This window comes from Primulina huaijiensis, chromosome 11 (assembly GCF_012295235.1).
Source record: "Primulina huaijiensis isolate GDHJ02 chromosome 11, ASM1229523v2, whole genome shotgun sequence".
Taxonomy (NCBI): Eukaryota; Viridiplantae; Streptophyta; class Magnoliopsida; order Lamiales; family Gesneriaceae; genus Primulina; species Primulina huaijiensis.
Genome location: NC_133316.1, coordinates 15,539,193 through 15,555,614, shown reverse-complemented (window position 1 = coordinate 15,555,614; position 16,422 = coordinate 15,539,193). Strand labels below are relative to the sequence as shown.

General features: G+C 39.5%; 1 protein-coding gene across 1 annotated transcript; it reads left to right on the top strand.

Moving 5' to 3' along the window:
• The first annotated feature begins 14,346 nt into the window (after positions 1-14,346).
• On the top strand, positions 14,347-15,069 carry LOC140988422 (uncharacterized). Its single transcript, XM_073457437.1, has 2 exons — positions 14,347-14,565; positions 14,788-15,069. The coding sequence occupies exons 1-2, from the start codon at positions 14,347-14,349 to the stop codon at positions 15,067-15,069; spliced, it is 501 nt and encodes a 166-aa protein (XP_073313538.1).
• Positions 15,070-16,422: the final 1,353 nt, after the last annotated feature.

The following is a 16,422-nucleotide window of genomic DNA, read 5'->3' as shown; positions in this document are numbered from 1 at the left end:
CTTCTCGTACATGTCGGACAAAATAGATATCATCTCCTCCGTGGTTTTGCCTTTGCCACGTTATGTACCACGTTTTTTTGTTAGGGTCAATCATATTACACCTAAACTCCATCGGTCAAGGAGCTCTCAATCATCATCCTCCATCTTTTCTAACTTCTTTCCTGATAGAGGTTGATGAAGCTTCTTTTTATACATATAATATTTAATCTGTAACCGCCAGAACAAAAAATATGTCATGTTAAACTTGTTGATTCCATGTTCTGATCCATCACCTCCGGTCATCGCTTCTCTAACCTTAGCAAAAAATCTCAAAAAATATTTCTTGATGTGGAAGATCAGAAAAAACTGCAACCACGGAGTATACATAGAATGCTAAGAAATTTTACGACAAGGCTCTAATAACAATTTTGTAGAATAAGTCAAAGCGATGACGATCATGATGATATTATAGTACCAAAAAATATGGAATAAAATAATTAACAATAACACAAAGATTTTCATGGTTCACCTAATATAGACTACATCTATAAAGATAATGCAAATATTTATTGGAAGAGATATTACAAGTGTTTACAACAAAGCACTTGATCCCTCACAATCTCAACCTAAGTATAAATTAGAAAATAATTTGTCTAACTTACTCAACACTCAAAGAATGCAGTTGTGCATTTAATTCCGTCAAAATTATTTGCATATTTAATTCCAAAAAATTTATGCCCCAGCCACCAACCATTGACAATTGTTATCGAAGTTGAATGTTTTCAAATCACATTGGCCCACCTAACATATAAAGCCAAGTTTGTTGCTGACGGTACTTTGCAAATGTATGAGGCTCTCTTGGTCGCCAAAGGTTACACTCAACAAGAAGGTCTTGATTATCTTGAGACTTTTTCCCTAGTGGCCAAATTAGTGACTGTCAATACCTTATTTGCCCTTGATGTTGCTCGTGCTTGATCTCTCATCAAACTTTATGTCAACAATGTTTGTCTTCACAGTGACTTAGTCAATGTATTTTACATGACACTGCCTTCTGGTTTCTGCAATGAGGGGGAGATTTTAATAGCACATGTTGTATGAAAATTCATAGGTTACTTTATGGTCTTAACTAGGCATCACGACAATAGTTTGCAAAGTTTTCCTCCACTTTATTGAGAATTGGATTTTCTCAATATCATGCAGACAACTCTTTGTTTATAAGAGCTCATGGTAGTTTATTCCTATCCTTATTGGTGTAGGTCGATGACATACTATTCGCTACAAACAATGAAAGTGATGCATAGAAATTAAAGGAATTCCTTGATAGAAAATTCATATTGAAAGATTTGGGTAGTTTGAAATATTTTTTGGGCATAGAGGTGGCTCGATATCCACTTGGTATTTCAATATGCCAAAAAAATCATGCTTTGAAATGTTGGTCCTACGTGCGACAACTTGAGATAATAAATATGAAAATAAAGAATAAATTTGACATCGAGATTTACCTTAAAAATTATTATGGTAAAAATCATGGGCAAGATGAAAAGAATTTCACTATAATATTTTATGGTGTACAACCACTCACTGTGTTTTCAAAGAGAACACACTCTCTTAATACAGGAGAACAAAACACCTCATAAATATTATAGAACTAAGCACTCAAATGCTATAATATAAGAGAAACTCGATAATGGAACAATTTTAAAGAGCCGAATGATGAATCTATTTATATATGCATCATTTCACTGAATTTTCTCGTCGACAATCTTCCAACCATCATCAACCACCATAATTGTTGTCTGCCATAAATGCTATCTGACATCTACATTATTTTGCCGACATTTCTCCCACTTGGAGATTTGATTGAGAATCAAACACATCTCCACCCATCTTTTTAATCTTGTCATTCCCTGCTGCTTACGTTTCTGCTAGGCCACTTGAGGATCTATAGCACTAAAACTTGTCAATGTTCACTGGCTTGGTCAGAACATCAGCTATGTTCTCCTTTATATGGATCTTCTGCATATCCACACTTTCTTCTTCTACCACTTCTCGAACAAAGTGAAATTGAACTCCAATGAGTTTAGTCCTAGAATGAATGGCTGAATTCCTTACGATGTGCAAATTGCTTTGACCGTCACAAAACAAAGGAACCATATCTTGTTTGTGCATGATCTCCTCCAATAACCTTTTAATCCATATTGCTTCCTTGCAAGCTTGAGTAGCTGTCATATATTCTGTCTCTGTTATAGAGAATATCACAGCTGTTTACAGTTTTGAAACCCAGCTTACTGCTCCCTCTGTAAGTGTAAACACATAACCAGTAGTAGATTTTCTCTTTTCAGGATCACATACATAATCTGAATCGATATAGCCCCTGAGTGTAAAATCCGATCCTCCATAACATAATGCAGCATTTGAGGTATCCTTAATGTATCTAAAGATCTTTTTAATAGTCCTCCAATGCTCTCGTACATGATTCACCATTTACCTAATAACTGCTCCCACTTCTTGTGCAATGTCCGGTCTTGTACAAATCATGGCGAACATAAAACTTCTCAATGCTGATGCATATGGTACTCGAGATATCTCCATCCTCTCTGCTTCACTGCTAGGTCACATATCAGACTATAACTTGAAGTTAACAGGAAGAGGGGTCGAAATTTACTTACTATCATGTATGTTGAAGCGTTACAAGACTTTCTTCAAATTATTTTTCTGTGAAAGCCAAATCTTTCTATTACTTTTGTCTCGGTGAACTTGTATCCCTAGAATCTTGTTTGCTAGTCTCAAGTCCTTCATATCAAATTTCTAGCCAATTGCGCCTTCAATCCTTGGATTTGGTCTTTGTTGGGGCCTGCTATAAACATGTCGTCAACATATAACAGCAAAATGATATAATCATTACCAGAACTCTTGAAATATGTACAAGGGTCTGCACTCAGTCTGTTGTATCCAAGGCTCATGATATAGGAATCAAATTTCTTGTACCAACACCTCGCCGCCTGTTTGAGACCGTACATAGATTTTTCACCCTACAAACCAAGTTCTCTTTGCCTTTTTCTCCAAAATTTTCTGGCTAGAGCATATAGATTTCTTCTTCAAGATCTCCATGAAAAAATGTTGTTTTCACATTTAGCTATTCTAGATGTAGTTCAAACACAACACACAATACCAACACTACTCTGATTGTTGTAAACCAAACACTGAAGAAAATATTTCATTGAAGTCAATGCTTTATTTTTTAGCATACCCTTTTACCACCAATCTAGCACGATACCACTCAACTTGGTTATTGCATCACGCTTGATTTTATAAACCCGTATGTTATTAATGGCTTTTCTCCCTCGTGTATTGTAACAAGATCCCAAGTTTTATTATTTTCTAATTCCTCCAACTCTTCCTACATTGCTATCATCCACATGGATACATCAGAGCTTTGAGTAGCCCCATGGAGACACGATGGCTCACCATCCTCTATTAATGGAAAATATGCAATATTGTTTTCAGTGACATAATTTGAAAGTCAACTCTGTGGTCTTCTGTCTCGAATTGACTACCTTTTATTGGAAACATCAGACTCAACATGTTTTTGTTCTTGATGCTCTGCTACTGTTTTACAAGAAATTTGACCTTCGTCTGTCTTATTTTTCACCTGAAATATAGTGGTTTCTGAATTCAAAATTCCTTTGTCTCCCTTTACTTTATCTTCTTCTAAGATAACATCTCTGCTGATGGCAAGCTTGTGGACAGTAGGATCCTGATGGATCGGTTCTTGCACCTACGAAGGTGCTTCAGACACAATATTCTCCATGAACTGCAATATCTCGTGTTCTAAGAATGTAAACACAGATGAATTAAATCGAGTTTGGCATAAAATCAATTGGAAAATACTCGAAGTAATCCTTCATTAAGAAAGATGTTATATTTGAAAGCCTTTTAACTCATGTGAACTGAATAACTGAATAAAAAGAGATCAGTTCTAGCATATATCATTTCAGTTATGGTGAGAACTAAACTGATAACAGCTCAAACTGATCAAATTAGTTTAAAAACGATAGTTAAACAATTAAACACACAAGATATGTTTATGGATGTTCAGAGACTTTAATTGCTCCTACGTCATCCCTTCTACCTCCTCGAGTATGATCCACTAGAGTACTATGATTTATAACAACACTTTGTACAAACCCACTCAGCTTAGGACTTACTCTGTTGCCTCAACTGAATAGCTAGCTTATACTGAAGGCAGCACCTTTCAGCCAACACTTGTTTAACGTCTATTTGTTAAAGTCTACATACACAAGTTTTACGTCTTTGTGCAAGACTCACTCAGCTATTCAATAAGCTATTTTCTCTGTATATAAGAATGATGGTGTGTGTGTGTTGGAACTGATCACTGAATACAACACGAAAGTGTTCTCACGCACTAGGGAGTTGTGCTTCTAATCTAAGCTGATAACACGTTGAAGTGTTCCCTTTGGGCAGGTTGCTTCTTGTAAGCTGGTATGAATTGAGCGTGCCCTTTTTACTTTCTTTTTCACACACTGTTTGTTGATGATCTTGGTCTATATTTATAGCAACAAGGTGATCGTACACCAAGACTCATCAAATATGTCCGTTGCAGTTTAATTCATTCCTCGATATTTGCTTTGTCCTTTCTGACAGTTATTCTGGAATGCTTTGTCTTTAAACTCTGCTGCAACATCCATTATTGTCCTTTGACTGGACAAAAGCTTTTCCTTAATGCGCGCAGCTAGATTCCACCTTTGATAAGCTTGTCGTGTTATGAAAACATATATATTCCTAACAGATGTACTGAACTGGTCAGTGGAAATGGTCTTGAATTTTTTTGGAGAAATAAGTTGGCTCGTCAGCTGAACTGATTTCACTGCTTCAGTTGAACTGGTCATTGGGCTCTTCATCAGTTGAACTCTTCATCAGCTGGCTGGGCTTCTGAAGGTCTTCTGCAGAACCACCTATCAACTGAACAATCAGTTGAACTGGTCTTTGATATTTCAGTTGGACTGATTCAGTTTAGGAAATCAGTTGGCACTTTCAGTTTGCGTCCCGATAACTTCAGTTTTGGCTTTGTAACTGATCAGTTCGAAGCCTGATCAGTTTCAGCTTTTCTACGCACTTAGGTAAATCATTAGAAACAAAATAACAAGTTTTTTTAACATCAAAATAAATATTGCAAACATGAAATGTTCCAACAGATTCCACAAGCGAAACTCATTTACTCCATCAGCATAACCCAAGAAGATACATTTTCTGGATTTCAAATCCAACTTCAATCTTTCTTGATCATTGTACATAACGTACACATAACTTCCAACTGTATGCAAATGAGAATAATCAGTCAGCTTCCCAGTCCACATCTCCATCGGAGTCTTCAGATCAATCGCCATTGAAAGGAAACGATTGATAATATGACAAGCGGTTTTCATCGCTTTCCACCAAAATGACTTGTCTAGACCCGCAGTTTTAAACGTAGCTCTTGTTATGTCCAACAAGGTCTTGTACATCCGCTTCCCAAAATCTCATAGAGAAATCATCAATAAACGAGACAAAATATTTCGCTTCTCATAGAGATACAACTGGTGCTTGCCAAACATCTAAATGAATTAGCTTCAATATGCTTTTACTTTTGGCATTGGAAGTGCCAAACTTTAATCTGTGTTGTTTACTGGTAACACAATGCTCACAAAAATGTAGTCAAATTTTTGTAAGTCCCGGCAACAGCTTTCATTATGAGATAATGTTCAACTCTCGTTCTGACATATGTCCGAGCTTTCTATTCTATAACACCATTAATTATTCTCTTAAACTAATTGATGCAACAGCTAGTTCTGCCTCTTTGTTTGTTTCTCTCAAAATTACATACAGATTTGCAGCAATTTTTTCCGCCTTCATAACCACAAGTGCGCCCTTCAAAATTTCATGATCTCATTCTCGATACGGGTTTTGCATTCGATGCCATCCAATTGCCCCAAGGACAAAAGATTTTTCTTCAGTCCCTTCACATGTCGTACCTCCTGTATGGTGCTGATAGTACCATCATAAATTTTTATTTTGATAATACCGAATCCAGCGATTTCCAAGACATGATCATTTCTCATGAATAGAGATCCTCCTAAGACTGGTTCATAATGATCAAACCATTCTATACAAGACGTCATGTGCCACGTCGCTCTTGAATCCATAATCTATGTGTCACAAAATTTGTGTCTGCCTTCTGCAACTGTTGTCTCTTTGCTGAATAATATTTCACCACCACCTGAAGTACTAGCCACATTTCCTAGAGAACCCTTCTCGATACTCATACACTCTTTCTTGAAGTGTCTTTACCGCCACATTTAAAGCAGTAAATATTTTTCTTTTAACTTCTTGACTTTGATCTATATCTCTTTGTCTCCTACTAGAGTCATGGTCCATATAAATCTTTCTATTATCATCAGTAAAGCCTCTACTTGCTTCAAAATTACCAACCTATCTTCCTTATTCTTACATTTTCTTCCGAGAACCGCAGTTAAGACATCGTCGAATTTTAGAGAGCCCATAAGAATATTGTTGGTTAAGTTGATGATAAGTTGATTATATGAATATGGTATACTTTGAAGTAGAAGCTTCACACATTCATTTTCCTCTCTTTTATGCCCCATAAAAGTGAGTTGGGTAAATAGAGTATTTAGTGTGTTGATATGGTCGGTCATCGATGAGGATTCCGCCATCCGAAGAGTATAAAGCCTTCTCCTTAGGAAAATTTTGTGGTGTAGTAACTTGACCTCGTACATCTTTGTCAGAGTATAGCAGATAACTTTTGTTGTTTTTATTTCAGAGATACTTGACAGTACTTTGTTTTCTATAGCCAAGTATAAATTGGTAACAACATTATCATTTATCTCGTTCAACTTTCCATCGTTCATCATTTCCACCGATCTATCTCTAATAGCCGCCAAACAATTCTCTTTTCTTAAAAATGTTTGTATCTTTAATTTCCATAGCATAAAATTGTTTCCATTTAACTTTTTTATCTCGTACCTACTCGCTAATATGTCTACAACAATTTAGTAGAGTGGAAAAAATAATCATGCCTTAATAAAAAATCTCAAAAAAATTCTTTTATGATATGGAAGATCAGTCTAGGATGCAACCACAGAGCATACTCAGAATTTTAATAAAATTTAAACCAAGGTTCTGATACCACTTGTTGGTCCCACGTACGACAACTTAAGATAATAAATATGAAAAAAATAATAAATTTGACATCGAGATTTATGTAGAAAACTTCTAAAAATTATTAGGGTAAAAACCACTGGCAAGATGAAAAGAATTCAACTATAATATTTTATGGTTTACATCCACTCACTGTGTTTCCAAATAGAGCACACACTTTCTTAATATAGGAGAACAAAGCACATCACAAATATTATAGAACTAAATACTCAAATGCTATAAGATAAGAGAAACATGATAATGGAATGATTTTAAAGAGCCGAATGATGCATCTATTTATTGATTCATTATTTCACTGAATTTTATCGTTGACAGTCTACCAACCATCATCGACCTCCATAAATGATGTCTGCCATAAATGCTATTTGCATCCTACATTATTTTGCCAACATGAAATCGCTCACTGAAGCAAGACTTTTGGGATGTAAACCATGAAGTACTCCTATGGAGGTCAATACCGAAGATGGAGAATTGTTTTTGGATCCTTCTTTGTACAAGAGGTTAATATTTTGTTGAATCTCGTTATTACACGACCCGGCTTAGTGTTTGTTGTGAATAAACTCAATCAATATGTCACAACACCGCGAATACCTCATATGGAAGCAGGATCAATGTACTCAAATATTGGAAAGCTAGGGACAGTTACTCAAGGCTTGCTTTATAAGTCGAAGTCTGATTTAAAGCTCAATTTCTTTTTAGATGCAAACCGTTGTGCATGCTTGGACACTCGACGCTCTATCACTGGTTTATGCATATTCCTTGGAGAGTCCACGTTCTCTTGGCGAGCAAAGAAATAGCATATTGTTTCAAGATCATTTGCTAAAACGGAATACCGTTAGGCAGCATCCACCCGTGAGAGAATGTGGATTCGCTCACTTCTCAAAGATCTTAGAGTTACTTGTGATGGGCCAGCAACTCTATTTTAGGATAGCCAATCTGCAATACGTATAGCTTCAAATAATGTGTTTCACAAGAGGACAAAACACATTGATATTGATTTTCATATTGTGCGGGAAAAGGTCCAGGAAGGAATTGTGAAATTGATGCACGTTTATTTGAGCTGTGCAGTTGGCGGACTTATTCACCAAGCCCATGCTGCCATCACGTCTTAGTGATCTTTTGTCCAAGATGAGAGTACATAAAATCAACTCTTCATCTAGAGGGAGAGTGTTAGAAGCATGTGATGATTTGTATTGGTTAAATGTTGCTTACGTAGCTTAGTCAACAAAGTTTAGGATAGTCAGTAGACTAGTTGGCACTTCTATAAAAAGAAGGCTTCTTCTATTGTAAATTTAACTTCTCTCAAATTTCTTTCTCTATCAATATACGAGCCACTGCTCTCCTTTTGGCATAGCCATAGTGTTTGTTTGATTACTCTGATAGTTTTGATGATATATTCACCATCTTGTTTAATGAAATCGAAAATTTGCATAAAATGGATATCTCACCGACATATACAAGAATTCATTTTTCTAGGGGTTTGGAATAAATCTTATCATTTATAAAATTGACTCAAACAAGAATTGGAAATTTAGAAGTGTGAAGGAATTCAAAATTAAAAAAAATGTATATATAACCGGATATAATGTACAAGAGTGATAATCAAAAGGAATTTTTTAACCATCAAGAAAAGTTTTTGTATATGTGTTTGTCGTTCGATGAGATCGCTTTCTTCAAATTGATTATCCTTCTTGTTATAGTAGGTGTCCAACGAGCGAACTTGTGGCTTGAATTTTATTGACTCTCACGTAAAAATAATCTTTATTTTAATAATATTTTATGATTTTATCTAGGTCATAATTTACTCATCACTTCATATTTTTAACCGGTACCAAATTTTAATGATTCGGAGAATTTTTTTAAGGTTCGGACAATATTTTCAAAAACATACCTAAACGAAATATTTTTCGAGAGTGCTTTTGGGCTTGACGGGTTTATTTTATTACTTAATGAGCCTAAAACCCTTTTTAACTCCTTTAATTATATTAAATGGCCCATTAGTGTATTATATCTTAACCTAAAACATAAATTAAACCCTAACCCTACCCTCAAAGAACTTGGTCGCCCCTCACCATTCAGCAGCCTCCCATTCAAAAAATTCCAGTAGCGAACATTCGAGTTCTTCAAGGTTTTTCAAGGAGGACCCTTCCCCGTCTCTCCGGTACTCGTCCTTCACGTAGTTATCAAAGTTTTCAAGCGTTTTAACGCAAAGGCACGCCATAAATCTTGTTTTGCACATCATTCACACTACTTATTGCCAATGTGTGTGTGTTTGCATGAGAAATCATTTAATCAAGCATGTGTTATCATTTTTGTAAAGGTTGACATGAAATATGCACACTTTTGGCTTGTAACTCACAGTTTTTTCTTTTGTTGTGTAAGGGGCTGCCGAGTTGTGGTGTTAGGGGGCTGCAAATGTCGAGAGTGAAGGCGACTAGGTGCTGGAGTCATGGGTTTGTCGAGTGTGGGTGGAAACCGAGCGAGCCTAGGGTATCGTTGTGCTGTATGTGGCTAGATCGGAAAATGGGAGAGATGGGAGGTAGCCGACGGTGCAAAGGCTGTTCCAAGCCCTAGATCAGACCCTGGTGGGTCTGAGTCATTGTCGAGAATGGCTCGAAAGCTGCTGGTTATGGTCATGGGGCCGGTCTAGGGAGTTAAGTTGAGAGGTGTCTCGGTTGAGGCTTGTTTAGTGACATTCGAGGAAAGAACGTGCAACAGCATGAATGGGGCTAGGGTTCTTGGTTAGATTTGTCCAGGAGGGGTCCAGTGGTGAGCTAGGAGTGTTGGTTCAAGGCTAGTTTGAGTTGGTTAAGAGTAGGGTAGAAGTTGGCTTTGAAATGTTTGGATGCTTTCCTGTCGCAGGGTTAGCGCCACGGCGTTGCCCTTTGGGCGCCGCAGCGCCTGGTCTTCGAACTGGTAGCACTACAGCCCTAAGTCTAGGTGCCAAAGCTGGGCGCCTAGGTGCTAACCAAGCGCTAGTACAGGGTTTGAGGGACTTTGGTTTTAGTGCTATTGTCTCATTTGGTTAATTATACGTCGTTATGCCTGAGCTTAGTGAGTGTTAGATTTGGTCTTATGTGCTTGATTAGGAATCTTTGAATTATGATTTAAGTGTGGTCGTCTTTGGGTTGAAATTTTGAGGTTTAGGGGCAAAATGGTCAATTAGGGTTTCCAGGGGCAAAATGGTCATTTTGCACCAGAGTCGAGTTAGTAGTACTGTCAGCGCCCTGATCACAAAATTACACATTTTTTATTTATATTATAGCATGAACATGACTTTTTATGTAATTATGAAAAATATGTTGTATGCTTGATTTTAAGGAAAATCTACGTATATGTATGATTTTTATAAGTGATGAATACGATGTCATGTTTTGAATGATGTGAGTTGGTTGTGACTAATACGAATACGAATACGATGATATGTAAGTCCAATGCTCAGTGGATGGGTAATATCGTCGCTGATATACCCGCCGTCGGGTACCATGGTTATACGTAGATTGATCCATCGAATAGAGCTGATTTGATAGAGCTGATACGAAAGTCACAACTAATGAACAAAATTCAAATAAAGAAAAACGAACACGTATATGATGATATGTTGAGACATTTTTTGACACTTTATGCTTTATTATGATATGTTTAAACTCAAGCTTTGAAGATCATGAAACATATGTTGATTACAGTATTTTTCGCTGTTGCATGTTATGTATATGTACTCGTTATAATGTTTATCTTGTGTTTAGTTTTTAGACTCAATAGGTGTGAATGATGCATGTGCGCATATCGATGTGGGGACTGGAGGCACCGAAAACTGAGTAGGCGGGACTGGATGTGCGCATGCTAACCCGAGCAAGTTATTTTTCCGCACATCATGTTTATGAGTTAGGAGAGATCATGAATATTTTCATACTCTGTCGTTTTTTTACATGTTGATGTTTTTCAGAATTTTTGCATGGTTGACGTGTTTTCGCATTGTTTTTACTGCAGCATTATTACTGATAGTTGAATAATGTTATTTTTAAATGTCTAAATTTCAGTTGTTATCGCATGCTTGCATAAAAAGGTTTATTTTGAGATTTAGATTTAAAAAAAAAAATTTAATAGACGTTTCATTTTGTATCAGAGCAAGGGTCCTATATAGGGTTGTGCCACTGCCAGCTTCTGTAGCTCCGTCCTCAAGCCTCAAGTCTGTAAGTTTAAATATTTTAAAAGTTTTGATGCTATCACCTGCATGTTTACATGATATATGATTTACAGTACATGTTTAGCTGTTTACTCGATTTAAGGATTACATGTTTTGAAAACTAGATTAAATTGCATGATGGGTTACGTTTAGAATTTGGACTGTATTCAGATATCATGCCTCCCAAACAATCTTCCAGTACTGATCGTCATGATCATACTCCTGGAGGCGGTAGAGGCCCTCCACCACCGCCACCACAGGAGATGTAGCTACTCGAGTCCTCGAGGGTATTGCTAGACTGATGGAGCAGGCACAGTAGGCTCTGAGGCCCTAGGCGGACGTCTATGAGCAGTTCTGACGGTTCAACCCAAAAGAATTCGGGGGTACTACCGATCCGTTTTTTGGCAGAGGGTTGGATCCGGTCTCTAGAGCTGCACTTTCAGTATCTAGACATGAGAGACGGAGATCGGGTCAGATGCATCGCGTATATGCTAAGGGACGATGCATCCCTTTGGTGGGAGGGAGCAGCGGGGTGAAATTACCTACCCTCACTTGGGATCAGCTCAAGGAGGTATTCTATGAAAAATACTTTCCAGCAGAGGTCATGGGTCGCTTGACGATAGAGTTTATGAGTCTCCGACATGGGACTTGTCTGTGGCAGAGTTCATCAGGAAGTTCGACAGGAGATGTCACTTTGTGCCTCTTATCACAAGGGATGCCGCCCAGAAGCTGATGCACTTCATGGATGGCCTCAGACCTACTTTGCGCCAGGATGTGATGCTGATGAGGCCGGTGAGTTTTGATGAGGCCACCGCTTGTGCTTTTCAGGCGGAGCAGGCCATCCGGGAAATCGACACTGAAATTCATCGGAAGAGGCATCAGGCCCAGCCTAGCTCACAGCAGCAGAAGAGGCAGTTAACCAGGCCACCGAGGCATCAGGGGCAGCAGAAGCCCCAGGGACAGTTTCAGAGGCCCGGTAGTAGAGGCCACCACAGGCACCAAGGGCTCATAAGCCGGCAGAGAGGCAGCCATGAAACAGTGCAACTGGTTCCACTTCGGCAAGTGTATGTGGGGAACCTTCAGATGCTTTACATGCTAGGAAGAGGGCAACAAAGAAGCTTATTTCCCTAGAAACAAGGGCCCCACTACTGGCAGAGCCTATGTGATGCACGCAGAGGAGGCGGAGCCTAAGCCAGACTCTACACTGATCACCAGTAATCTTTATGTTTAAAAATTTCTATTACCGCATCGATTGCATGAATTATTGTGTTGGTTGTTGGAATTATTTTTGGGATTTGAGAACCTATAATGAATTAGGTTTCATGTTCTACTAGGTGGGCTTAAGGTTTAATTCGACTAAATTCAAAATTTCATGGGGACTAAGATGCAATTTTCAAAATTTTTAAGAGCCAGATTTTTAAAAAATTTGAAACTTTAGGGGTCAAATTGCAAGTTCCGAAACTTTTGGAGAATAAAATTCGAATTTTAATGGGACACTAGAATTAAATCAGTGATTTTTCGAGGATTTTGGGATTACTACTGGTAGAAATTCCCTTAAGATTCAACACGATCCGACTTGATGGTATGTTTTGTCGCAGGAAGGATATATATTTCAGGTGTAGCCACGTATGCATTACTAGATTCGAGAGCTACGTATTCATTTATATCCGAGTCATTTGTTAAGCGACTAGGAATCATACCGGAGGCTATGGATTTGGGATTCAGAATTTCGATTTCGTCCGGAGATCAGATGTTTACCTCAAAGATAGTGAGGAGATTGGAGCTTCGGTTGCAAAAAAATACGGTGCAGGCAGATTTGATTGTGCTACCGTTGCCGGAGTTCGATACTATTTTGGGTAAAGACTGACTTTCTACGAACGGAGCCGCCATAGATTTTTGTCGGAGGTCAGTATATGTCCAACCATCCAGCGGTCTTCCATTTGTTTTTGAGGCAACCAGGCACCAGCAGATGCCGCACATCATTTCTTGCATATGTGCGAGGAAGCTCATGAAAAAGGGCTGCCATGCATTTTTGGCGAGTATTGTGATAGTGACCGAGCCAGTCAGCCAGAGACTAGAGGACGTCGAAGTGGTCAGGGATTTCTCTAGCATTTTCTCGGACGATGTTTCAAGCATCCCACCAGACAGAGAGGTGGAATTCTCTATCGAGCTGATGCCAGTTACAATGCCGATCTCTAAGGCACCTTATCATCTAGCACCTATAGAGATGAAAGAGCCAAAGGATCATATATAGGATTTGCTAGATAGGGGTTTCATTTGCTTGAGCTTTTCTCCATGGGCGCACCGGTACTGTTTGTTAAAAAGAAAGATGGCAACATGCGACTTTGCATTGACTACAGGGAGCTGAACCGGGTCACAGTTAAGAATAAGTATCCACTACCCATGATCGAGGATCTATTTGATCAGCTTCATAGAGCATCAGTATTCTTGAAGATAGATCTCCGATCAGGATACCACCAGCTAAAGTTGAGAGAGCCTGACGTCCATAAGATGTCTTTCATGACGCGTTATGGGCACTATGAGTTTATGGTGATGCCTTTCGGACTGACGAATGCGCCAGCGATTTTCATGGATCGCATGAATCGCGTGTTTCAGTCGTATTTGGATCAGTTTGTCATAGTTTTGATAGATGACATACTGATTTATTCGAATAGCATAGAGGAGCACAATTATCATCTGAGGACTGTACTACAGACTTTATAGGATAGACGGCTGTATGCCAAGCTCAGTAAGTGCGAGTTCTGGCTAGACAGTGGCATTTTGGGCCACATCATATCCCGAGATGGAGTGCAGGTTGATCCTAGTAAGGTTGAGGCAATCCGAGATTGGCCAGCGCCTAAGAGCATGACAGAGATCCGCAGTTTCTTGGGTTTGGCTGGGCACTACCAGAAGTTCATTAGGGCTTGTCTTCTATTGTGGTGCCTATGACCGCCTTGACGAAGAAGAATGCCAAATTTGTTTGGGGATTAGAGTGCCAGGAGAGTTTTGACAAGCTGAAGCAGGCATTGACCACAGCACCCGTTCTAGCTATGCCATCAGGGCAAGGAGAGTTTGTGCTTTACACGGATGCTTCGAAGCTCGATTTGGGCGTGGTTCTGATGCAGAATGACAAAGTTATAGCATACGCGTCCAGACAGTTGAAGGTCCATGAGAAGAATTATCTGTCTCATGACCTCGAGCTAGCGGCAGTGGTTTTCACCCTGAAGATATGGAGGCACTATCTGTATGGAGAGAAGTGCAGGATTTTCATTGATCACAAGAGCCTGAAGTACTTCTTCACACAGAAAGAGCTGAACATGAGACATAGGAGGTGGCTGGAACTAGTGAAGGATTATGACTACGACATTAGCTACCATCCGGGTAAGGCTAATGTGGTCGCAGATGTCCTGAGCAGAAAGAATGCAGTGATCACCCAGTTGTCGGTACAAAGATCGTTGCAGGCAGAGATCCAGAGGTTTGAGCTTGCAGTTTATGCCAAGGGCGATGCCCCTAGTCTTTCTACCCTGACAGTGCAGTCGTCACTGAAGGACAGGATCCGAGCATGGCAGGATTCTGACGAGCAGTTACAGAAGTGGAGACAGAGGGATGATTCTAAGGGCCTGAGGTTGTATACGGTTGAGGACAGCATATTCAGGTATAGTGAATGACTGTGGGTTCCTAGCAGTGACTCCCTGAGAGCAGATATCACAAGTGAGGCCCACAGTACCCCGTACTCCATCCATCCAGGGAGTACGAAGATGTATAAGGATCTACAGACTCTTTATTGGTGGCAGGGCATGAAGCGATATATTCTGCGTTTCTTCTCCGAGTGTTTGACGTGTCAGCAGGTCAAAGTAGAGCATCGGAAACCTGCAGGGAAGTTAAGACCACTATCTATTCTTGAGTGGAAATGGGAGAATATTACCATTGACTTTGTAACAGGGCTACCGAGGACAGCTGTAGGATATAATGCCATTTGGGTTATAGTTGATCGGCTCACTAAATCAGCACACTTATTACCGATCAAGAAGACTTTCACCATGACTCAGTACGCAGAGCTTTATATCAGAGAGATATTCAGACTGCATGGAATTCCCGTGTCCATCGTGTCAAACAGGGATCCGAGGTTCATGTCTGCATTGTGGAAGAGTCTGCATCAGGCATTGAGTACTAAGCTACTCTTCAGTACTTCGTTCCATCCACAGACCGACGAACAATCAGAGAGAGTAATTCAGATACTGGAGGACCTACTCAGAGCTTGCATGATCAACTTCCAGGACAGCTGGGAGCCGAAGTTACCTCTCGTGGAGTTCACGTACAACAAAAGCTATTAGGCATCTATAGGTATGGCTCCATATGAGGCACTGTATGGGAGGAAGTGTAGGTCACCAGTGTATTGGGATGAGTTAGGTGAGAGGGCAGAGTCGGGGCCGGATATTTTCAGTCAGACTGCAGAGTTAGTGGTCAAGATCCGAGACAGGATGAAGACCCTCAGAGCCTACAAAAGAGTTATGCAGATTAGAGGTGCAGGGATCTTGAATTCGCATTAAAATATCATATATTTGTGAAAGTTGCAACGATGAAGAGTGTGATGAGATTTGTAAAGAAGGGCAAGCTCAGCACTAAATTCGTAGGACCATTAGAGATCCTAGAGAGAGTTGGGACCCTTGCATACAGAGGTACATTACCATCGAATCTGGCGGGAGTTCGTAATGTGTTCCACGTCTCGATGCTGCGAAAGTACGTGTCGAACCATTCGCATTTACCGAATTACGTGCCACTGCATTTGACACCGAACCTATCTTTCTAGAAGAGACACACTCAGATATTGGATATGCAGGATAAGAGGCTCAAGGACAAGATGATCCACATAGACAGAGTCAAGTGGCTGAATCATTCCGAAGAGGAGGCTACTTGGGAGACTGAGACTGAGATGAGGAGTTGCTACCCAGAGTTATTCGGTACGTCTTAAACTTCGAGGACGAAATTTTGTTTGAGGCGGGGGGGGGGGGGGGAGATGG

Bases quoted from the DNA above. Each gene is read 5' to 3' on its own strand.
- LOC140988422 (XM_073457437.1), top strand. From the start codon at position 14,347: ATGACCGCCTTGACGAAGAAGAATGCCAAATTTGTTTGGGGATTAGAG. The intron at 14,566-14,787 runs GTCCATGAGAAG...CATCCGGGTAAG, and splicing joins ACGCGTCCAGACAGTTGAAG to GCTAATGTGGTCGCAGATGT.